General features: G+C 39.4%; 1 protein-coding gene across 2 annotated transcripts in view; it reads left to right on the top strand.

Moving 5' to 3' along the window:
• FAM83B (family with sequence similarity 83 member B) overlaps positions 1-24,503 on the top strand; it is a 67,768-nt gene that overhangs the window by 30,729 nt on the left and 12,536 nt on the right. For both annotated transcript variants that reach the window (XM_032771120.2, XM_075063424.1), the window contains exon 2: positions 14,525-14,689. In XM_032771120.2, the coding sequence (XP_032627011.1) occupies positions 14,525-14,689 (165 nt within the window). The remainder of the gene's footprint in view (positions 1-14,524; positions 14,690-24,503) is intronic.

Here is a 24,503-nt window from a genome sequence, read left to right on the forward strand (position 1 = left end):
TTTTTAAAGTGGGGCTAATGACTAGAAGTGTAAGAAACAACCTATTCCTGGTTTATAGACATTTCAGCAATGATATTCTGCTTCAGTTCGCATGTGTTCATCCTGATTTTTACTTTGAGTTTCACATTTGAAAAAGCAGAGGAAAAATCAAAGTTGCCTATTTCATGTGGCTTGTATGAGAAGCTAGAAGAGCAGAAGGGGGTTTGCTAAGAACTTGGTCTAGTTGTATTCAAAATTCAGCTTGAGCTTGCTCAGAAAACCTGAAAACTTTGGCAAAGTTTTTGATGGAACTGGGCTGGATTTAAGTTTGTAACAAAAACTGAAACTAGGCAAAAATTGTCTGATTTGGGGTTTGTTGCTTTTTTTTAACATAATATTTGCACTACCTTTCTGCCAAATTGTATTGGGAAGTGCTTAGAACCATTGTGTCATATGCATTTCTCTAAGGAAGTCTGGAAACTGCCCAGACTCGGTTCTGAACTGTGTTTTGCATGGGGGGGATGTATCAGAACACTGAGGAGGTTATTGTAACTTATATATACAACAAATTGCCTGATGATGCAGTCCTTTATGCAGGGAAAACTCCCATTGACTCTAAATTCTGTAGTATAGTCAGATTTTAGGATTCTGCACATTGTAATACATATTTAGTTTTGTTTTCCCACAGGAATGTCTGATCTACATGCTTACTGGGTTTATAGGAAAAAGCTTGTAGTTGATAGAAGTTGCAGCATAAGTAAAGTAGTGTAGATTGTTCCATTTTTGTGTGCAAATTGTTTACTTATGGGAGGAGCCCAGATTGCTTTTTGTGTTACTTTTGGGGACCAGCAATCTGCTTATTTAATCATATTGTGATGCACCATCCCAACAGACAAAATCTGTTTGCTCAGTGAAAAAAGTGCCATTAAATAATTCAATATTATTTCTTTTGCATTTTTTACAGTGCAAATACTTGTAATCAAAATCAGATGTTTTTTTCCTAATAGGAAAGAGAAGATAAGAATTTTAAAAGATGCAGAAGACTTGGCTCCATAAAATCAGTTTGCTCTTAGCATTATTAACTAATATGTATTTTTAGAATGAGGAATATGCTGTTCTGCCATCCATTCGTTTCCCCATTTTTCTCCTGGGGCCCTCAGCCACTCAAAGATTTTGAAGTAGGAACATGTTTGCTCTGCAGAGGAAATGAAAATTCTGATCTTCCCTCTCTTGGCCTTTTCTTGGAATCTTTCTCCACTTCTATAAAGTGGAGTGGGGATATGGGTGCTTATGTGTATATAGTAAAACCTCCAACCATGTAACAGTGGGAGATCTAATGTAGCATTTTACAATTAAATGAAATGTGTGTTTTCTATAAAAAGCTTTTTTCACAGATATTAACATAGCATCAGCACTGAACATTTAATATGGTACTTTTAAAATATGCTGTTCGCTGATATAATATGGAAGTCACATACTGCCCTATGTGATTTAAAAGACTTTTGTTACTTATAAAACCTATTTTTATATTCTCAAAGATGAAAAATAGTATGCAGTTTTTACCTGAGAAATGATGGGAGAAATCAGTCTTCTGAATTTGGAAAACTGGTTCTGTGGAATCATTTTTTTCCCAGCAAAATCTGCTTTTGTACTAAACCACAGGGAATTTGCAATTTATCATGAATCTAATTAGCAAATATCTGTAAAGTTGACTGGTTTAATGGAACTTTGCTTGATTACTGTAACTCATATCCAGTAATGTCCTTTAATACTGTGTTTGTCTACGGATCTTATTTTTCAGTATGGTAATCCAGTGTGATAGATGATAAACGCTGACCATATGTTCATACTGCATTTCTAAAGAAAAAGTAAGGAACAATGAGGTGCATTCACTTAAAAGCTCTATCCAACTTCCACATTGTGGAAACCCCACCAAAATCAATTCTCTTAGAAGAAAGCTGGTAAAGACCATTAATTCCAATCCTCTGCCCTGACTCTCTGTGAGCAGCAGGTTGTTTTTTTTTTTCTTTAAAAAAGAAAATCTTTGAGGAGCTTTGGCCTCACTCACACGCATAGTATTCTTTAGCAGAAACATTTTGGAGTTGATTATTTTAGCACATTTATTTCATTGTTGATATAATGTTGCAGTGATTTTTTCAGAGTTTGAAGGCTGCTGTTTCACATGCTGACTTTTCTTATATATGACAAAATGCATCATTGATTCATCAGTGCAAGGATTTTGAAAAGGCTTTTAAAGCACATTGATAAAATACAGGTTATTTTTTAAATTATTTGATAGGTTTTATAGGGAAAAAATTAGAGTGAAATTCCTGCCTCAGAGCTATGTGGATCTGAAAGGATAACTTTGCATTTAGAGTCCTATTTTCCCCTACTGGGAATAACCAAATAGAGGAGCAGAAACTCCAGGAGTTTCAGTTCCCTGATTATCTTTGAATTCTTGTGTTTGCTCCACTTGTCACTGCCCCATGCACACACACATATACACACGTGTTCTCAGAACGATCTCCTAGTGAGAATTTGTAAATAAAGGCGCCAGACATCCGCACTGCCAATCGTCACTATGCCCACCTCCAATCTGATCTTGAACAGCACAGCTCCAACAGGAGCTGTACTAATATTGGCTACTATAATCACTTCTATCTTTGGATGTGTCTCAACAGGGGTCCAAATTACAGATATGCAAACTACTATAGAATCTCTATTAGGTTATGCAGGTTCTTCTGTGGGTTGAGGGAATCTGATGTAAAATATATGGTTAGAAAACAATATTCAAGATAGATCAGGAAAATAAACCATTGTAAACAACTATATAAATTAAAATAAGGAGCATTCTTACAAAAGAAATTCTATTAAATGAAAGCTCAAATATAAGTCACTTTACTGCTCTTAGCAGTAAATCATAGACTCATAGAAATGTAAGGCTGGAAAGGACCTCGAGAGGTTGTGAAGTCCAGCCCTCTGAGCGGACGCTGAACCAAGTATACCTAGATCATCCTTAACAGGAGTTTGTCGAACTTCTTCTTAAAAAACCTCCAGTGATGGGGATTCCACACCCTCCTTTGGAAGCCTATTACCAGAGCTTAACTACCCTTATAGTTGGAAAATTTTTCCTAATATTTAACTTAAATCTCCCTTGCTGCAGATTTAAGTGCATTATTGCTTGTCCTACTTTCAGTGGACATGGAAAATAACTGATCACCATCTTCTTTGTAACAGCCTTTAACATATTTGAAGACTGTTATCAGGTTCCCCCTCAGTTTTCTTTTCTCAAGACTAAACATGCCCATTTGCTCGTAGGTCAGGTCACGAGTGGCAAGTATCATATAATTTCTTTCACTAAAGTCTGCTTTTTAAAAAAATAACATTAACTGGGAATAGGTAATTTTGAATTAATATGTCAAACTCAAATCTGAAAGGTTAATAACAAGTTCTTCAAAAGAGAACAACAAAGGAATACCTGCAAATTGTATGTAATGACCAACAGATCAACTAGACATGTGAACTGAAGGGGAAGAGGTAAATAAATGCCAAAGCTTTCAATCTTTGTAGCTGAAAAGCACATAATGAACTAAAAATCCCACCTCCCTGTGCTTTTGTATCAGCTGTTGTGGTTGCTTGTTTGTTAGTGGTACAGCTCTAATACTTTTAGCAACTTCAAAGTTGAAATGTGGTAAGAGATTACTGCATAGCATGCTGTAATTACTAGGGATACTTTGAGGAAATTATAAAAATTTATAGTATGGCTGTGTATAATTATGCATTTTGAACAGTCTCTAAATTAAAATACAAAATCTTATGTATAAAAATACAAATTTAAAATAAAATATAAGGTTCTTATAACACTGATTCAAGCACATTACACATCCTATACTTTTTGGTACTGTACACTCATAACACAAATTTTAACATATTTTAGGGGGAGCTGGTAACAATCCATTTATTTATTGTTCCTAACTTGTCTTTGTCCCATCTAATTCCATTTTGGTTTAGCTGAATTATAAACGATTAAAAATTGCGACTTAATTTCTGTTGTTTGTAGGAAAACTTTGGCAGCCTGTCAAAATAGCAACTGAATCAGAACATTCTCAAGAGCTGAATAAATTCTGCTGTCTTCCAGTATCACCAAAGCAGCAGCAGTAACACATGCTGCATTAAGAATATCTAGGAGCTACTTGATCAACTGTAGCAATCGGGGTAAGGGGCTGAGCTTTCCCCATATCTCATCACCTGAACCTAGCATAGGACCTCCACATCCCATCTACCCTTCTGGAAGTGCTGCATGAGACAGGAGTTTCCCTGATTTCTGGGGGCAAAGATACTCAGGCCAGGCCCTTCTTAACCATCCTCCAGATTGAGCACGTGATCCCAGTGACTCATGTACTCTCTGGAATAGCAACCTTCTTGTGCTGCTGGTTTGTGTAGTTAGTCCGGTACCTCCAGTAGCGGCAGTCTGCTGTGGTGTTGAAGGCTCAAGGTTCAGATCCTGCTGATCATTCATGATGGGGGGACTGTTATAGTTGGGCATAATAAATTGGTTTAGTGTTTCCTAAAAAAAAAATTCATAAAGATCCTGCTACATTAAGATAATTTTATTTAGCTTGCAGAGTCAAGCACTCAAAAGTTAGGAAACGTCATATTTACAGTTGCCTGTGCAACCTTAATTTGGCCCCCTTGCCACCTGTGCATTATGATATTCTTTAATTACATGGTCACATTCTATTCTTTCTGTAAGACCTCTGCCTCATTCACGGCACAGGAGGGACAGTGCCCTGGGAATGAATCAAGGTTGTATAGTGAAAGAGACTGTTCTTTGTAGGACTCCTCCCTTATTTGTTGCAGAAGTTGGAGGGTGGATAAGTGAATGAGGAAGGGGTTTGCAGAAAGAAAAAGACATATCCCTGAAACCAGTGCAGTCCCCCCGCAACAATTTCAAATCCCTACTCTACAGCATAGAAGTGGTAGGCTTTTCTGTGAAACAGCTGTACAGTTTTTTTTTAAATATTGCAAAACAGCATATTTTCCCTAGAAAGGGAATAGGCTTGAACAGGTATTTTAAGACATGGTGTGGTCTAATTGAGAGGCTAATTTAGCCTGTAGAACCTTTATTACCATGAATAATGCACAAGTTGGAAAAAAATCTTGCTTAATTTTCAGAGCTGAATTAGCAGGGCTGGCAGCTAAAATAGAACTCCCCTTTTTTTTGTAAACCAAACAGATTTGGTCCAGAATCACAGAGAGATAGTAAACATGGAACTACATAAGGCCATTTTTACAGTCACTATTCAGAATAGAGCTGCACTAGTGAGAATAGAGCTGTAATACCGTAATTACATTTGTGAATGGGCTAATCTTGGTCCTCTCCTCATTTATTGTAATACAGGCCCTAGAAGAGCACAGTTCATTTCAGTAGTGCTTTATTGGCAGGTTGAGCTGCAGAAGTGCTGCCAAAGTGAGAAAATGACAGAGCCTTGTCAGATTTGGCTGGTGCTATTTCTGCTATATCTGCTATATCTTTCCTTTCCATGAGTGGTAATGCAATATTTTTTCTCTATTTTTATAGAAAGTATTTTAGCATTTCTAATAATTCAAGGAAATATCTTTCTCAAGTGTGTCTTGGACAGTAGAGAATTTCTCTACATCTAAATCTTAGTCACATTGGTTGCACAATCATTCCTCTGCACTCTGGGTCTCCCAGTTTTAATCTGTAGTTTATGGTCATGGATTCTGTATTTTGTAAGAGTCAGCCTTAGCTTCACACATTCGGCAGCGATGAGATGTGCGGAGTTGGATGAACAGTCAAAGAGAGTGAAGTCATTGGTTATTTACAGAATGGATCGAGCAGGGCAGTAAAAGCTCCTATGCCAAACCCTACCAATGTGTCTCAACCCCTAACCTTGAATGACTAGCTGAATGACAGGATTTAGTTTCTAAGGCATCTTCAAAATTTTCAATTTTTGCCATTTCAGTGACAGTTTTCGTTAATTTCAATACCTTAAAAAAGGAGAGAGGGGGGAATGCTTACAAATTTTTATCTTGGCTTTTTTTTAACCTATTTTTGAGACTAACAGCTAATTATTATCAGTTGTGCTAGTGGGATCTTTTTTGGTGATATGATTACTTTACACACTAAGAACTGGACTGTGCATCTCATTTCACCTGGACCTCTTAACAGTGTGTACTTAGTAAGGCCTTAACCATTTTCATCAAGTAAGAGGAGTGCAGCTCAGCCCAATGTACCAATCTCCAAGGCTGATCAGAGTGCATGGTAGATCAACTGAATTAGGCCACAGCATGGGTTACAGTCATCAGCTGACTAACAGGGATCAAATGACAGTGCAGAGGAACAATACATATGGGTCAAGTTAGGCAAGGATTGCCTGCCAGGTGTTAAATTCAATTTTGTATGGTTATTTTAATAAAATTCGTTGCTATTTTAACCTTCAAAACATGCACATATCTGTCTTTCTTTATGATTGGCACTTTTCAGAGAGATTTTAAATCTTAACAATGGGAATATATATTATGTAGGAAGACATCATTTCCTATATTCAAACCCTTATCATAGAAATGCATTTTGTTTTTTATTGGGGAGAGCTGTGAATCATTTATTAACATGTTTGAGTATTTTTATGGTACTGAGAGCTTCTCTACATTTACAGCACTGCAGTGGCTCAGGGGGCTCCAATGGTGAGCCTCCCTTGGGAATGACAGCTTAGGCTGTCAGCTCTGGGTGGAGGGCTCAAGCTGTGAACCTGACACAGAGCTGAAAGCCAACAGGCGATGTAAGTAAGCGTGTCTACAGGGACACCGCATTGTCCTAACTACATCAATCTAAGCACTACTCCTCTTGCAGAGGTGGAGTTAGTAGGTTGGTGTAGTAGGTCACATACATCGGCAGGAGCAACCTTGTAGCGTAGGTGCTTATGGAGTTAGGTTGACTTGTAGTGTAGACCAGACCTTCATTTGAAATACTGTGTCCAGATACTGTGTCTCTTTAAAGACATTTATTTTGCTTTAAGCTGATATATTTCATTTCATTACCTAAAACCAAAGCACTATTCAGCAAAAATATTTTTTCTTATAATTGAAAACTTGTTTAAACTTATATAAATTTTTTAAGTAACATGACATTTTACTCAGGTACTGTGAGTCTAATTCTGCTCTGTTTCTTTCACTGATGTAAATGTAGATTATAAAACATGGGTCTGATGGTACTTTCTGTAAAGTCAATGAAAACTGTTTAAATGGGAAAATGTTTGAGCCTATTGACTTCAGTGGAGTTACGTATTTGTAATGGTGTAACTGAGAGCCAGTTTGGCCTTACCTATTGAAAACCCATGCACCATTTAGAAAATATAGAAGACAGTAGCAAATGTGTGGGAGCAGGCACGTTTGTATGCCTAATCTTTGACAAATATAGACTTTTTAATTTGAATACTAGGGGAGAAAATAAACAAAAATTATAGGAGTAATCATCTTCAGCTATTACGATCTAATCCTAAATCAGTGGGAGCAGTTCAATTTTCTGTTTTCTCTGTGAGCAGTTTTGCTTACCGAGTCAACTGCCTTCCTCCTCTGACAGTGAAGAATGCTTGGTTGTTTTCAGTTCAAGGTCACTTTTTATCGCTGAGTGATAACAATTTTGAAAAGGTGTGTAAAGATTTCTGCTGGAGTCATAAGATTCTGGCAGTTTGGCAGGAAAGTATCATTTAAATCATTCAGTATCTATTGTAAAATTTGAATAACCTTTGTACATTTTACAAAATGAACATAACCCTTTGTTTCAGAAGAGACTTCTGTTTTGAAGGATTATAAAGTGTTTCAAAAAGAACAAAGACAGTTTATAGGTAAACACTGCAGTATACTTTTAAGTACTACTCAGATTATGGGGAATTCCTTTACAACAGGATATGTATCAATTAACCGAAAATAACATTGTTCTGTACAGCATTTGAGCAACGAATAATTTTATGACTTGCTGTATATGTTTTGAATTTGTATCACTTCTTCCTCTGCCCTCTCCCTTAGTAGATCTCACTGTTTTGTGACTTCTTGCTACTATGATTAGCATAGAAATTATTTCTGCAGATGAGCCATTCAAAACAATTTAAAACACAACAATAAATTCAGTACTTTGAAACTGATGAAGAATATAAATAAAGCTGCTAATGCTATCAGTAGAGCTTCAAACAAATTAACATACTAATGAAATGTGTAATCCTCAGTGTTTTTGCCAAGTCTTAATCTCTAATTAAATAACAAAACTGCACCTCCTGTGTGGAGGGGGGCTCCTGAGTGCAAAGAACCAGAAATTAAAGGAATATTAATAGATTTGAAGCCAGACAAGACCATTATGTAATGATCTCAAAATGTAATTGTAACTAGTGAATCATCATTGAGCAGGTGTGTTTCTTGTGGGGTGTCTCAGGGATTGGTTCCTGACCCTGTTCTATTTAGCATTTTTATCAATGACCTGGAAGAAAACACAAAATCATCACTGATGAAGTTTTCAGATTACACAAAAACGGAGGGAATGATAAATCATGAAGAGGCCAGGTCACTGACACACAGAAATCTGGATCACTTGGTAAGCTGGGTGCAAGCAAATAATATGCCTTTTAATATATGTAAATGTATACATCTAGGAACAAAGAAAGGAGGCGTTACTTACAGGATGGATGGGGGACCCATCCAGGGAAGCAGTGATTCTGAAAAAGATTTCAGGATTGTGGTGGATAATCAGCTGAACATCAGCTCCCAGTAGGAAGCTGTGGCCAAAAAGAATAATATGATCCTTGGATGGATAAACAGGGTAATCTTGTAGGAGTAGAGAGGTCACTTCACCTCTGTATTTGGAACTTGTGTGACTATTGCTGGAGTACTGTGTCAGTTCTGGTGTTCACAACTGAAGAAGTATGTCGATAAACAGGAGAGGGTTCAAAGAAGAGCCATGAGAATGATTAAAGGATTAGAAATGTGGCTTATAGTGTTAGAGTCAAGGAACTCAGTCTGTTTAGTTTAACAAAGAGACATGATCACAGTCTATGAGTACCGATATGGGGAACATGGGTAGGGGAGTAAATCTTCCCCTCAGGGAGGCTAGGCCCCACCCTGCCTCTTCTGGCGAAGGCCCTGCCTCTTCAGGACGAGGCCACGGCCCCGCTCACTGCTCTGAGGGAGAGGGCTGAGAGCTCAGTCAGGGCCACCAGAGGGGGGTTGCTGGGGGGACATTTTTTCTGGCAGCCACAAATTGGCTGGGGCACCTGGGCACAGGTCCATGGGCCCGTGCAGTAATTCACCACTGCCCTTCCCCACCCCCCACCCTCTCATGATGTGAGGTTTAGCCTCCGCAAGCCTCCATTATGTGCTGCCCATGGTGGGGAATAAATACAGGTGAGTCGCATCATTCACACATTTAACTTACGTGAATTCAACTTTACGTGTTTGGCAAAATAAAAAAAAGAAAAACAACAAGAAACCTGTAAATAGTGCGGGCGTTTCCACTCAATGAGTGTATGCCCTGGAGTGAGTGTGAGATTGGAGTCGTGAATCTGCTGTTCCCTCACTTGTCTCATTCCTGCGTGCCTCTCATAGTGTGAGCATCTCGCTGTGCTGAGTGTGATTCTAGTGTTAAAAGGTATGTATTTTTCATACAACATAGCCCCTAAATGCAAGGCAACTATTTCATCTGGTGTTCAGCGGAAGAAACAGCTATCTGTTTCAATGCTGGAGGAAAAACTGGGCCTGTGGGTTGGACTTATTGAGAGATGGTGTGTTGGTCTCAATGTGGTGCGTAAATATGGCCACAACGAATCTAGCATCCGTGCCATCAAGATTGAGAGACAGAAATTCATCAAGCCGTGGTATCAAGTGCTCCAGTAACTGCTAAGGTGACGAGCCAGGTGCATGATAAATTTAGTGAAGGCTGAAAAGGCATTAAACTTATGGCTGGAAGACATGAACGTAAACATGTGCCTATTGATGCAACACGTTGCGATAAAAGGCTGTTAGCCTCTATGCACTGTTCAAACCCCTGCTGAAGAGGGACAGCCTTCTGATGAGAAGGAATTCAAAGCTAGCCAAGGTTGGTTTAACAGTTTTGAACCTCTTCAACCTCAAAAGTGCAAACTACTGGTGAGAAGGCAGCAAGAGTCTACCCCGAACTATTAAAGAAATCACGGAAGAAAAGGGCTATTTTCTGACAAGTTTTTAATGCTGATGAGACTGGGTCTTATGGAAAAAAATGCCAACTGCACTTACATATTCAAAATCAGAAAGACAAGCCCCTGGCTTCAAAGCAGCTAAAGACTGTGTGACTGTGTTGTTTTGTGGCAATGTGGCTGGGCATTTAATAAAACCGGGCTTGTCGTATGGGGCTCCAAATCCCCATGCCCTAAAAGGCAAGAACAAAAATCTCCTGCTTGTGTTCTAGCAATCAAATAAAAAGACTTGGGTGATGGCAGCATTATTTCTGGACTGGGTCCACAAGTGTTTCATTCTGGAGGTCAAGCGGTACCTCGAAGAGAAAGGACTTGACTTTAAAGTGTTGCTGATCATAGACAATGCTCCTGGCCATCCTGCGGCACTCTGGTTTGCACATAACAACATTGAAGTCATCTTTCTTTCCCTCAATACCACCTCCAACCTCTCGAGTAAGGCATGATTTGCTGTTTCAAGGCTACGTACACGAGGCTTACATTCTCACGTCTACATAGCACTATGGATGCTGATCCCACTCTTAATGTGATGGAGTGTTGGAAGTCCTTCAACAATGCCAATTGCATCACTTATATTAAACAGGCAATGGATGCAATCAAGCCTGAAACAGTCAATGCATGTTGGCGAAACCTATGGAAAGAATGTGTGAATGATTTTAAGGATTTCCCGACCATTGACGAAGAAATTAAATGCATTGTTCAGGTGGCCAGGCAAGTGGGTGGTGACGGCTTCGTCAACATCCTTGAGGAAGAAATCAAAGAATTAATTGAGAGCCATAGAGAAACATTGACTAACGAAGAGTTAGAGGAACTGAAAAAATCATCTACAGAAGATGAAGATGATGATGATGATGAACAGGAAGAGCCAGCAAGTTGGAAATCTTCATAAATTTGGTGAAGTGTTCCAAGCAGCAAAACACTTGAATGATTTAATTTCTGAATATGATCCCTCTATGGAACAAAGCCTCAAAATCACACGTAGTATTATGAAAATTTGAGACCGTATCAAGAAGTGTTTGAGCAGCTCAAGAGACAAAAGCGACAGTTGCCGATCAAGGAAAAACAACCAGCAGCAGATGAGCCTACACAATCAACTTCTTGAGCTGAACCAGAGCCAACCACTTCATCTACGACTCGCTCTCCATCTCCTCTGTCTCCTGGATCGACATCAAGCCCTGATGATCCCCTGTAATTACCCTCTGTAATTAAAAATACAGTACTGTAAAATTATATTTTGCATATGTACTCTTTATTATATACTGTACATTACTGTATACGTTATACATTTATACATATTAATGTTCAGGGTTGTATACACAAAACCATGTGCAGTATATTGTACTTTATGGGAGATTTAAGGGGTTTTCAAGGGTAATTTTGACTATACACGATTTTCGCCTTATGTGCTGACTTTAGAACCTAACCCCCGCGTAAGATGCAACTCCACTGTATTTGCTAATTGGCTCTTCAGTGTGGCAAAGAAAGATATAATCCAATCAAATGTCTAGTTGAGGCTAGACAAATTGAGACTGGAAATAAGGCATACATTTTTAACAGTGAGGGTAATTAACCATTAGAATAGTTTACCAACGGTTGTGGTGGATTTCTCCATCGCTGGCATTTTTAAAATCAAGATTGGATGTTTTACTAACAGAACTGCTCTAGAAATTATTTTGGGGAAGTTCTGTGGCCTGTGTTATACAAGAGGTCAGATTTGATCACAGTGCTCCCTTCTAGCCTTGGAGTCTTTGAATCTATGAATCTCTGCTAGTCTGACCTGCATAACACGGCATAGAATTTCAGCCAGTAATAAATCCTGTGTCAAACCTAATAACCTATGATTGAACAAGAGCATTTTTTTTTTTAGAAGACATCCAATCTTGACTTAAAGATTTCACGTAATGGAGAAACCATGACTTGGTAAGTTGCTCAAATGCTTTATTATCCTCATTGTTAAAAATGAGCTTCTTATTTGCTGTTTGAATTTGGCAAGTTCCGCTTCCAGCCAAGGGATCGTGTTATGCCCCTGGCTGCTAAATTAAAGAGCCATCTGATATCTTCTCCCTACAATAAATAGTTGTGATGTCTTTAGTCACCTTTTATATTTCCCTTCAATAATCTAAGTAGCTCGAGCTCCTTAAGCCTCTTACTGTAAGGAAGGCTTTCCAAACCTCAGATCCTTGTTGTAGGTCTTCTCTAAATTCTCTACATTTCAACATCTTTTTTTTTTTTAAAATGTGGGCACCAGAACTAGACACAGAAGTGCTCTCACAAGTGATGTGTACAGCAGTAATATAACCTCTCTATTCTCTTCAGTATACTCCTGTTTATACTATAATATCTGAAGGATTGCATTCCCATAGTTTGCTGAAGCCTCTGCATGGTTGAGGCTTCATGGGCTTAGCAGGCTGCTGGTCTATAGAGGAGGAGTGATAGGATCCAACAACTCTGTATTGATATATTTTCTTGGGGAAATCCTTGCCCCCTTAACTTCTGTTGTGTGACATTTACCCACTCCAAAATGAGGAAGCTGACAGCCTCATTAGAGGAACCAATGGTGTCTGAGACAGTTATGCTGCCAGGAAGGCATGGGCAGGACAGGGAAGAAGACATGGTAGGGCTGGCTCTTTACCAGGATGTCCCACAATCTACAGAGACTAAAAACATGGATATTGTAAGGCCATGCCCTCTGTTAAACCCTTTCTTCAGTGCACACATTCTCAAAACTAGAGATTGTATGAGTTTTTAGCTGCCAGAAGCTTTAGGCTATCCAAATGCTGTATCACAGTATAGTACAGCTTAGCTTAATATGTTTTGCTTTAATAAAAAAAAAGGAACTAACATTGATTACAAAGAGAATTACAATGGGAATGGTATGAAATCTAAGATTTTTGAAAGAGGTACAGCATGATTCCTGGCTGTTGACCTCCTCTCCATCCCATGTAATTTATAGGGAGCATTTCAACTGCTAAGCACTTACATTACAGGCCAAGTTAACACCCTGTCTTTGTTTCACATCTTCTGGCCTCCCCAAAGCCGTTTGCCGTAATGGTTCTCTCATCTTTCTTGATGACTTGGTTTTGCTTTAGATCATATTTCAGGAAGCCATTAATCTTTCCATTGTTAATTTAGATATTTGCTATGAGTGATTCTTATGGTTCTAAGCAAACTCTTAAAGGTAATGAAGATGGCTCACTGGAGAAATAATTAACTCTGGCCTGGATGTGTATGACATGGCTTCACCAACTTTATGAATAAGCTGAATATCTCACTCCTCCGTTCTAGAATAAGACTAAGGGATGTAATATAGCAATTACAACATTAAAAATCATAAGTAGAGATGGTCCAATAAAATTAGTGACTGTGGTAAAGCAAACTTAGTATCTTTGAGCACTGTGAAAGGTTTCCACACACAAGAGCAGAATTTGATCATTTTTATGAGTGATGTGGTACAACCTTTTTATTAAGAATATAATGGATTTGGGAGATTATCTGTAAAGGTTAAAAGTTTCTCTCACAGCTACTCATATATTCTGTCTCTCTACGTCTCTTTCTCACGTCAATATTATTTTTTCTAAAATCACCAATGATGGCTAAGTGGTCACAGTTGGTCAAATATCTTCAAACCAATAGGGTATTGTATTTCCTTATTCAAAAGTATCTGCTATTTTTCAGTATGGTAAGCCTAATGAGGGTCTCTATTCAGCATTTCTTAGTCCTTACACAACCAGACCCTTACTGAATTATGTGGGAGTTTCATCTGCTAAAAGTGCTGAGTAGGCCCGTCTGATGAAATCTAGAGTCATCCTTATTGCCTCCCACAGTCTTGCGGTGGAGGCATTCTTCCTATATCAGATGGCCAAAACTGAGAACAGTATTACAGATGAAGACTAATGAGAGCCTTTTACAGTAACAATACCATTGTCTTTCTTTCCATAGCCAAACTACAGTAATGGTTTCACTGTTTTTGTTTGTGTTTGTTTTTCTGCACAATCACTGTATCAGCCTTTTGGCAAACTTTGATGTATGTAAATAATGTGTCGTGCAAGTGGTCACCTCCCCAATGAAAACGTAAGGATATAGCCCCTACTGTACTTTCTTAAAGATAGGATCAAAGTATCTTTAAAAATGCACCATGTTAACAATACTGGATGGAAAAAAAAGCAACCTTAGAGCTTTTGGGCATGTAGAGGGTACTAATTCATTAGATGCACTATGCAGAATGTTATATATTTTGAGCTCATGAAGGAATACTATTTATACATTAAATTATTATAATAGTTTCTCTTCTTTTTTTTTTTAAACAGGTCATTGCCATAATTATGGATATTTTTACAGATGTGGATATCTTCAGAGAAACTGTAGAGGCATCTACCAGAGGGATTGCCGTGTATATTCTGCTTGATGAGTTCAACTTCAGTCACTTTCTTAAAATGACAGAAAAACAGGGCTTTCAAGTTCAGAGATTCAGGGTAAGGCTTCATATTTTACAATAAAATACATATTTACTACAATATCTAGCTCTTATGTAGTGCTCTTCAAGAATATTATTTTTGAGGAAGTAAATATCTAATATTGATTTAGTTTATGTAATTTATTTTATGAAAAATTAATTGCTATCAATAGGCTTAAAGCACAACCTTACCCTATTACCTTCAAAAACATTTTATCCTTTTCAGGACTTTTCAAAATAAATATATGCAGTACAATCTATAAAACTACATATTTTTCCTGAGTACTATTATTATTTTAAGTATATTATATTCTGGGAGGACTTAATCATTTTGTTTTTATGTTTGTAAAATCAGCCTGCAAATTGTAAGCATAAAGAAAATATAAATTGTTTAGGAAAACAAAATATGGGCTTTCTTTAAAAAACAAACAAACGGTGATTTCCTTTCAAGAGATTTGATGTTAATATTATATCAAAAGGCACAGGATTCCATTTTTCATCATTTTCCTTTGAACTGCTTTACCATATATTTGTCCTTGTGAATATTCAACATGATTAGATTCACTTTTATTTATGAACTATGTGTCTTTCTCTGGTAAGAAAGATAATGTGTAGAGGGATAGAATCTAAATACTCCAGAAGTCATACTGTATATCCTTAGAGTACCATTGGGAGCACAGTCCGATACAGTGTACTTCTATTGATCTAACACACGTATGTGGGATATTCTTCTTGGTCTGTTGTGCCAAGAATAACACTAAAAAATATTGAAGTGCTCAATGATAACTTTCCACATTTCCTCTGAGATACTATAAGTAGCTTCCTTCATTGAACTTTAGCACTTATTCATTTGCAGTTCTTTGTAAATATACCAAGTGTGTAGTTTATGTTCTCGACTGTTACGAGACTATTTACATTGTTACCGTATCATCAGGGAGTTAATGCAGACATTTTAAGAGTCCTGGAGGAACTGTGATATCACAGCAGTCATCTTGGATTAATTTCTTTTGAGGAATGAGCAGTTGTAGTTACTTCTAAAACTTCATTTTCTATAAGAAGTATTCAAATTTGCTTTTGCAATAGATACCCAAATGTACATAACTGAATTTAAGACTGGTGTTTGAAAATTAATGCATAAAACTAACTTAATTAAAGACATTTAGCAATGTAATGGTTAATTTTTGAAAAAAGTCTTTGGCAACATATGTAGTGTTCTAGTTAGCTTTAAAAAAAAACAACCAAACAAACAAACAGAAACCTTTCATAATGGCATTCATATGAAAGGAGCTTGTGACCAGTATCTTTAAGCCACTTCCTCTGGTGAAAAAAAATGGTTGCAAGCAATGGTTGTCTCTCTCAAAGACATGTATAAAGGGACATTTGTAACAGAAAAGGAAGTTTGAAAAGTGGTTACAGGTCCAGATGATACAAGTTCATAGTTGCTTTTGTAAAGTGATTTGAAAAGATTTAATAGATGAAGGATATAGCATAAGATACAAGTTCTGTACACTTGTACAAAGACCCTTCACTTTGGAGTATCCATGATCTCCTTTGCATGTGTGGAGTAGTGACATTCGGTTGCTTCTTTTCATTTGTATGAAGATCAGGCGTGGTTACTATTGTTTTAATGGACTGTGAATCTGTGTTTTGGGTGGGATTGGGGGGGGGGTTAACCTATAAATAATTTGTATTGGGGTTGATGGGGCTAATGTAATTAAATTAGAGTAGATTAGGGCAGATTAATGTGTATTAGAGAGGTTTGCCATTCATAAACAATTTGGGCAGAAGTAGTGCAGTGACATCACATTTTATGTGGGCCCAAGTAACTTGAATGGGAGTATATGCATTCATTAAGAGGATAGTAGACTCCAAGATCTACCTCAAAGACACAAAACCTATGGTAAATAGTAACAGATACCTTTGCTATTTACTGTCTTCTAGTTTATTTTATAACAAGGGTTCTCAATTTACTTTTCTCTCCCCGCGGCACCTCCTGCTGGCTTTTGCTCAGAAGACCAGGCCCTTACTGCTCCTGTGGTAGTTATTCTATGGCTACCAAAAAACTGATAAGGAATTGGTAGCATCTTTGAAGGGGTTGGCCAGTCTTTAGAGAAGTCACCTCCATCTCTCTGCTTCTCTTCCATTCAAGATTCTTAAGGCTGGGCCACTATCAACTCTTTGTGTTTAGGTACATAAAGTGTCCCTCAGTTCCACCCCCTCATGGTCATTGGATGAGAAAGAGGAGAAGGTAGAGTTGTATGGATATCCTCTTTTCCTTCAACATACAAATCCAGCAGCAGCCATTGTTATTCTCCCATGGCTTGGCTCAACACTACAGGAGCATGGTGGAGTCTGTGTTCATCTTCCTGAAAACAGACATTGTATAAAAAGGGAACTGGGGCTGCCTTTGCCCGACTCTAAGCCTCTTCTGACTCTTCTTCACTCCACTGAAATAAATGAAGTTAAACTGGTATAAACACTGGAGTGATGCAGTGGTGAAACAGGCCCTATGTTTTGAATTACGATGTTTACCATTCATTTGTCTATTTATGGAGAAACAAAGATTTATTCTTAAAACTTCATTTAATAGCCATGCAGAAATCTGCACACATCTATATTCTGACTTCATGTCAGTACCTGTTCATCTGCTTTTCCTGACAGTCATAACCAAGAATAGTGATAGACTGTGTTGTAGAAAAGATTATTGTGGTAATCTGCATCTGGAAGAATATACAAGTCAGATATTTAATTTAACACTTTTTCTGCAACTTTTTATTTTCAAATGGGGAAAGATTTAAAAATTTTAGGAGGGTGAGTTTTTTTGAAGCTATTTGAAAGTATTATCATTAGTTGATTGGTAGCCAAAACAAACTCAAATACAGTTTAAACACTCTGCACCTTTCTATTCCTCAGTCTCTCTCTCTGTCTGCTTTAGATTTCATAAGGTTATCTTAACCCTCTATCTCCTGCATTGTTTTTTCTCTTCCTCCCCACACAAGTTGTTTCATAAATTTCCCCACCCATCTCTTTAAACCTCTCTGACTTCCTGTTTCAGATCCCCAATTCCTTTGTGTAACTAGGGAGGAAGAGAGGAGGAAAGAGTCATCAAAAATCCTCTGGGTTTTTTTGTTTTGTGTTTTAGATGATAAGGGCCATCTATCTAATGAAAACTGGAGAGGCAAATTATTTTCAAAACTTATTAGAAGCGTTAGCCCTCTTTGTTTCTGGGTGATTGACAGATGCTGCAGCAGCAAGATGAATTAGTAGATTTGAACTAGGGTACCTAAGAAAACAACACCTAAGTACCACTGTGCTGCATCTCCGGAATGTGTCCCCTTTTTTAATTTGAGTACTTACTTCTGATTGTAAAATAATGAACAAACGTAAGAGCTACAACATGTTTTATAATACCTGAGACGTGATCCAACTTGTTCAGCTGATGTCAGATCATCATATTTTATGAGATAATAGGTGGGGTATGTGACAGACTTTATAGTTTGCAAACACTTGTATCTACTTCTCATGTGAGAAACAAGAAACAGACTTGCTGCTGCATGATGAGAAAACAAATTTGGCAGGAAGCATTTACACCCTTTACATATTCACTGAAATGGAAGGATAAGGAAATAATGACATTTCTATATTACAGTACGATAAAGAATTATCTTTATTTCCTTTGGGCAAATTCTGCCCTAAGATGCACACACCTAGGCTCACAATGAGAGTTGCATATGTGAACTTGAGAGCTGAATCAGATCCATTACATCTTGCCAATACTGTATTTCAGCAGAAGCTTTCCTGTGCTTCCATAATATAGGACTACCTTGGCCATCAGATAGGCATGCACAGCTCTCATTAACTTCATCGGGGATTAAATCTGGATAAACAAAGACTGTGAATAGCTAGCCAACTACAAAAGCAGTTTCTCCTCCCTTGGTGTTCACACTTCAACTGCTAGAAGAGGGCCCCATCCTCCCTGATTGAACTAACCTTGTTATCTCCAGACTGATTCTGGCCTGTATATTTATACAGTAAATTTCCGTTACATGTGTCTGACGAAGTAGGTATTCACCCATGAGAGCTTATGCTCCAATACATCTGTTAGTCTATAAGGTGCCACAGGACTCTTCGTTGCTTTTTACAGATCCAGACTAACATGGCTACCCCTCTGATACTTGAGTCTGACAATAATATTATTTATTATTTCAAGCTCTTTGTAGCTTGAAAGCTTGTCTCTTTCACCGATAAAAGATATTACCTCACCCATCTTGTCTATCTAATGTCCTGGGACCAACATGGCTACAACAACACTGCAGACAATAAAAAATTAAAACAGAAGGAAAAAAACACACACGAGATGGCAAAGGCACCTCTGGCAATGTACCATACTTTAGCTCAGTGCTGCTTGTATTGGAAGAGTTAGTGTATTCATGTCTTCCTACTTCATCTACTACACCACATTTCACCAACAAATGAATGATGCAAGAATGTCCTAACTACATCTATTTTCACTAGTGGCAGGAAAGGGGTTCCAGTGAGTGATCTGCTGGCTAAAGTGGACATTTATGCTCTAGGTCACAGTGAACAGTGAGTACTAAATAAAAGATTATCCAAAAACACCAATGTACATTTTTTGTAGTGGCTTTATTTAAAGAAAATTTTATCCTAAATAAGAGGATTAGACCATTAGAAAATAACCAAAAGAGATTAATCTTACAGTATGAATCTAGGACAGGGAACGGCAACCTATGGCACGCATGCCAAAGACGGTACACAAGCCAATTTTTAATGGCATGCTGCTGGCTGCCGGGCTCCCACTCAGCCCGCCGTCCAACCCCTGCAGGCAGCAGCATGCCATTAAAAATGCTGCCCGACCGAGCCCGCTGTTCTTCGCCCCCCGCCTACTGCTCTCTCTGGCGGGGCAGGGAGCAGAAGCAAGATTGGTCCTGCCGACGGCTGCTGTATGGCAGGCTCCGCCGGCAGCCAAGCTTCTCCCTTCCCCACCTTTTCCCCCAGCATGCTGTGTCGAACCCTGCCTCCCCTTCCTCCCTGCCGCCGATGGCCCTTGCAAGGGAGGAGAGAAGAGCAGCCCCAGCGCCCTCACTGCTCAGACCAGTAAGGAAGCGGAGAAGGGAGGTAGGAATGGGGCCTTGGGGAAGGGAGGTAGGAGCGGAGCGTATCCCTCCAGCCCACTGCCATGAGCCGCTCAGGGCAGGGAGCTGGGAGCACCCTGCTGCCCCAGCCCACCCCCCCAACCCTCTATCCTGACCCCAGCACCCGCGTTTGCACCCCAGCTCCCTGCATCCTTTTCATGACCCCATCCCTGATTCCTGCACCCTTCACACATACCCAGCCCCCCAACACTCCCTGCCCTGACTCCTGCACCCCCTTACACGCCCCCAGCCCTCTGCCCTGACTTCTGCACCCTCCACACGTACCCAGCCCCCCCACACCGCCTGCCCTGACTCTTGCACTCCCTACACGTACCCAGCCCCCCCACACCCTATACTGACTTTTGCATCCCCAACATCCCCGCCTCCCACCCTGAGCACCAAATAGGAGCTCCTGCTCCCCCCTCCCAACGTTCCCACCTGCACTCTTTGCACCAAATGGGAGCTGCCCAGGTAAGTGCTCAACACCCAAACCTCCTGCCCCAACCCTGAGCCCCTTCCCTCAATCTAGCTCCTGGCCAGACCCTGCACTCCAACCTTCTCCTTCACCCCCAGCCCTGTGCTCAGTGCACCCCCACCCTCAGCTCAGTGCAGAGACAGAGAGGAAGAGAATGGGCCAGAACCAAGGAGAAGGTAGGTACCTACTCTATGTGGGCAGGACCCGGACCCGAGGCTGGCAGCGGGCTGAGTGGGGTCGGCGGCTGAGACCCCAACTGGTAAGGAGCTGGCAGCCAGAACTTCAGACTGGCAATGGGCTGAGTAGGGCCGGCAGCCGGACCCTGGCTGGCAGGAGCCAGTGGACGAAACCCCAGACCAGCAGCGGGATGAGCAGCTCGGCCCGCTGCTGGTCTGCGGTTCCAGCCCTGCTCAGCCCACTGCCAACCTGGGGTTCCGGCCACAGGCCCCGCTCAGCCTGCTGCCGACCTAGGTGAATGGAACCCTAGGCCGAGAGCGGGCTGAGCAGGCCAGCTGCTAAAGATCAGCATTTTAATTTAATTTTAAACGAAACTTCTTAAACATTTTGAAAACCTTGTTTACTTTACCTACAACAGTAATTTAGTTATATTATATGTAGACTTATAGAGAGAAACCTAAAAAATGTTAAAACGTATTACCGGCATGCGAAACCTTAAATTAAAGTGAATCCAATGAAGACTCAGCACACCACTTCTGAAAGGTTGCTGACCCCTGATCTAGGGTATAATTTGACATCCATTGAGGTTGGATGGTGAAATTTTGTTTGGAAATTGATAGTGTCTGTTTAACAGAGAAATTAGTGCCTCTTCTAGAAAGTCATAGAATTCCTGTACTGAAAAGAAAAGTATGAATTTGGCAGTACTTTTCACCTAGAAGAGGTTTGTGAAAATAGTTTAAAATGGAAGAAAATGTTTGGCTTAAAAAATAAAGTCCACTTGTTTGTAGAGCTGGCATCAAATGCTCCAGTGGTGTGGAAAAGGTCCAACTGTTAACAGACTAAATATTAGTCCAAAGTTCGAATCTTGGAGTGGCTAGGGTTTTTTTTCTCTTCAAAATCCTTACTATCCTTGAGAGGTGAAAGCTCACCTATATCGACTGTAATGAAGACAAACATTTATCAGGCCTCGTCTACGCTACCATTTAGGTCAATATAAGTTATGTCACTCAGAGGTGTGGAAAAAAATATCCTCCCCCAAGCGATGTAAATTGCATCAACTTAAAGTCTACACCGTGCTATGTCCATTGAGGTGGAGTAATTGCATTGACAGGAGAGTGCTCTGCCATCGACATCGTGTGTCTTCACCAGACGCACTAAATCAGTGCAACTGCATTGATGGCAACAGCGCTGATTTAGTGGGGTAGAGAAGACAAGCCCTCAAAACCTAAATAACTCACAAAAAGTCCTCTGTGCCTATAGTTAGGCACTAAATCCATGCTTTGGTGCCTATGTCAGTAGTGGCCTGATTTTCATATGTGCTGAGCCCCCGTAGCTCTTCTTGATTTCTGTCACCAAGATAGAAAATGTTAGTCGTTTTTGTCTAATTCTAAGTACTCGAGTTTGAAAGTTTGGCCAAAAAGAACCTTGAAACCTATCAAAGATGAGTTTACAATAAAGCCCTGCTGTTGGGCTCAGTTCCATGGAGAGTGCAGAGTAGATGGAAGCAGGTGTTCTCAGAGCTGCTTTTGAAGAGGGTAACAGAAAAGCTTCGGAGAAAATCTTTCTAATGGCTTCCTCACTCCGTGCAAAGCTGCTATCACTTTCTCTCCATGCCTTACAAGCAGCAAGATGGTTCTCTGGTGTAAAAGTTAGAACTCTGGGTGCAGAAAGAATTGATCAGAGTTCCAAGGAACTTGGCCTCTCCCCCTGGGCAGTAGCAGCACCACAATGAGCAGCTGGGAGAACAGTAATTATAGTAGCCCTTTTTCTTAGAGTCTTTGAAATTTCACGTCCAATGCTATGTGACAATATAGAAATCTTGTTCCACAGGAAGTGTGATGTCACTGGCACTGGTCCTATCACAGCAAAAGCAGAACTTCACTTTTTGTTTACTTCACTGGACATCAACTTTCAATGACAATTGCCAGTTTATCAAAGTGCAGATTAACTAGGTTATATTGTAAACACTCGAGGGATTGTGAGTATTAATTAATGTTTATAAAGATCTTTGGAGATGAAAAGTGTTATGCAAGTGCTCATTACTGAATGACGTTTACCCTACTGGATTTCCAGCCCTTCTGTCTATGGGCAGACAAATGAACATACATAGCAAGCTGTCACCATAACTCGGTGGGTCACAGCTGGGAATACCAGATTCAGGACAAACTGCTGAAAAATGGGGCAGCCCTACCCGAAACTGCTGGTTATTCTTCCATAAGATATACCAAGCCAGTAATAAAAGTAAACTTCAGTCTCATCACACTGGTTAACAGGAAGTCAGAAATGCAGTCTCTTTAGGTATCCCAGCCCTTGTTTCACCACCCAAACACTGTTAATGAGGAGTGGTTATTTAAAACCAATTTAATCAAACAAAGGGTTTTCTTCTAATACCAAGAGATCAGCCACACAGCCAGGTCAATATATAACTCAGATCTTATCCAATAATCAAGCTGTTGCCAATCCTGTAGTAGTTACGTTTATTTATAAGAGAAAAGAAAGAGGAGAGAGTTATAATGGTCAAGGAAAACAAATACATGCACTTATTGTAAGGTCCTTGTATACATTTGTAGCAGTGATGGAATAAACTTCTGGCTTTTTAAGTCTCTGGTAATTTCCAAAAGATTGAACGGTCCTCAGTCCATTGGTTGTAAAGCTACTGTTAGTGTAAGTCCATAGTTCAGAAATCAGAGCAGGAAAGAGGCAAAATGGAGATGCTTTCAGGGGTTTTTTACTTTCTCCCATATGGAGGGACTACTCTCAGTCTTAGTTTGTGGAAAATTACAGCACATGATGGAGTCTAAGGTCACATAAGCTAGTCACATGCCCATTCATGATTTTATGACTCAGGAGCAGCCACTGTCCAGACTTTGGCTAAAACATCTCCAGGCAGCCCCTTCGGGCAGGGACAGGCTTCTTCCAGCATCGATTGTGTCAGCTAAGTGACCTTTAATTGGCCATCAACTTGAATAGTCCATTCACAATGTGTTGACAAGACTGGATGCAAACTACCTTCTGGGTGTTACCCAAGCAGCAAACACATTTGAAATACAAGTATGCAGTAAATATTCCTAATTTCAAACACAAAATGAAACATGCATATAAACAGGATAATCATTTGATAGATTGTAACTTTTGATACATTACATTACATATTTTCCGTAAGATTTGTTGCAGTTGTATAACAGTGGTAGCAACAATGATATAAATAGTCATATTTTAATCATACAACATCACACAAGCTAATGAGCCATGGTATGGTATAACTTGCCAGCAGCAGCAGATGGCAATTTAGCAGGCCCCTGGCCATTAGCAGTTGACTCTGGATATGGTTCCAGATGGCATTATGCTCTTCAAACCACTCATTTGCTATTCATCCTTTACTTTAGGGAGTTTTTCTAAAACTTTTACTGAATTTCTGTTTCCCTAGAAATGTTCTTCAGTGAATTACAATAGGCCATTACACCTTCTATAGTCATAATGTACTATAATTTGCATGCATAGCTAATTATATTGTCTAAAGGAGCACTTCACAGGATAAAAGATTTTGACAAGTTTAAGGTTTAGAATATTGTCAATTTACTGGCAGCTTAGGGAAACAAATGCTGTAGGGTTTGTTTTTAAAGTGAAATGTTTATTTTGATTCCTCTCATTCTGTAGAGTGTAGACCAGGGTTTCTCAAACTGGCGATCGAGACCTCTCAGGGGGTCACAAGGTTATTACATGGGTGGTTGCAAGCTGTCAGCCTCCACCCCAAACCCTTCTTTGCCTCAAGCATTTGTAATCGTGTTAAATATATTTGAGTGCTTTTAATTTATAAGGGGCGTTGCATTCAGAGACTTTCTATGTGAAAGGGGTCACCAGTACAAAAGTTTGAGAACCACTGATGTAGACAATGCCTTGACCTAATGGTTCTGCTACATCCTCCCTCAGATTACATTTTTACAGAGCTAAATTCTACTCTGATTTCCAACCTGTGCATTTAGTCATATGGTATGTCAGGGCAGAATTTAGCCCATTATTGTTTATTT

The sequence above is a fragment of the Chelonoidis abingdonii genome, chromosome 3 (assembly GCF_003597395.2).
Source record: "Chelonoidis abingdonii isolate Lonesome George chromosome 3, CheloAbing_2.0, whole genome shotgun sequence".
Taxonomy (NCBI): Eukaryota; Metazoa; Chordata; order Testudines; family Testudinidae; genus Chelonoidis; species Chelonoidis abingdonii.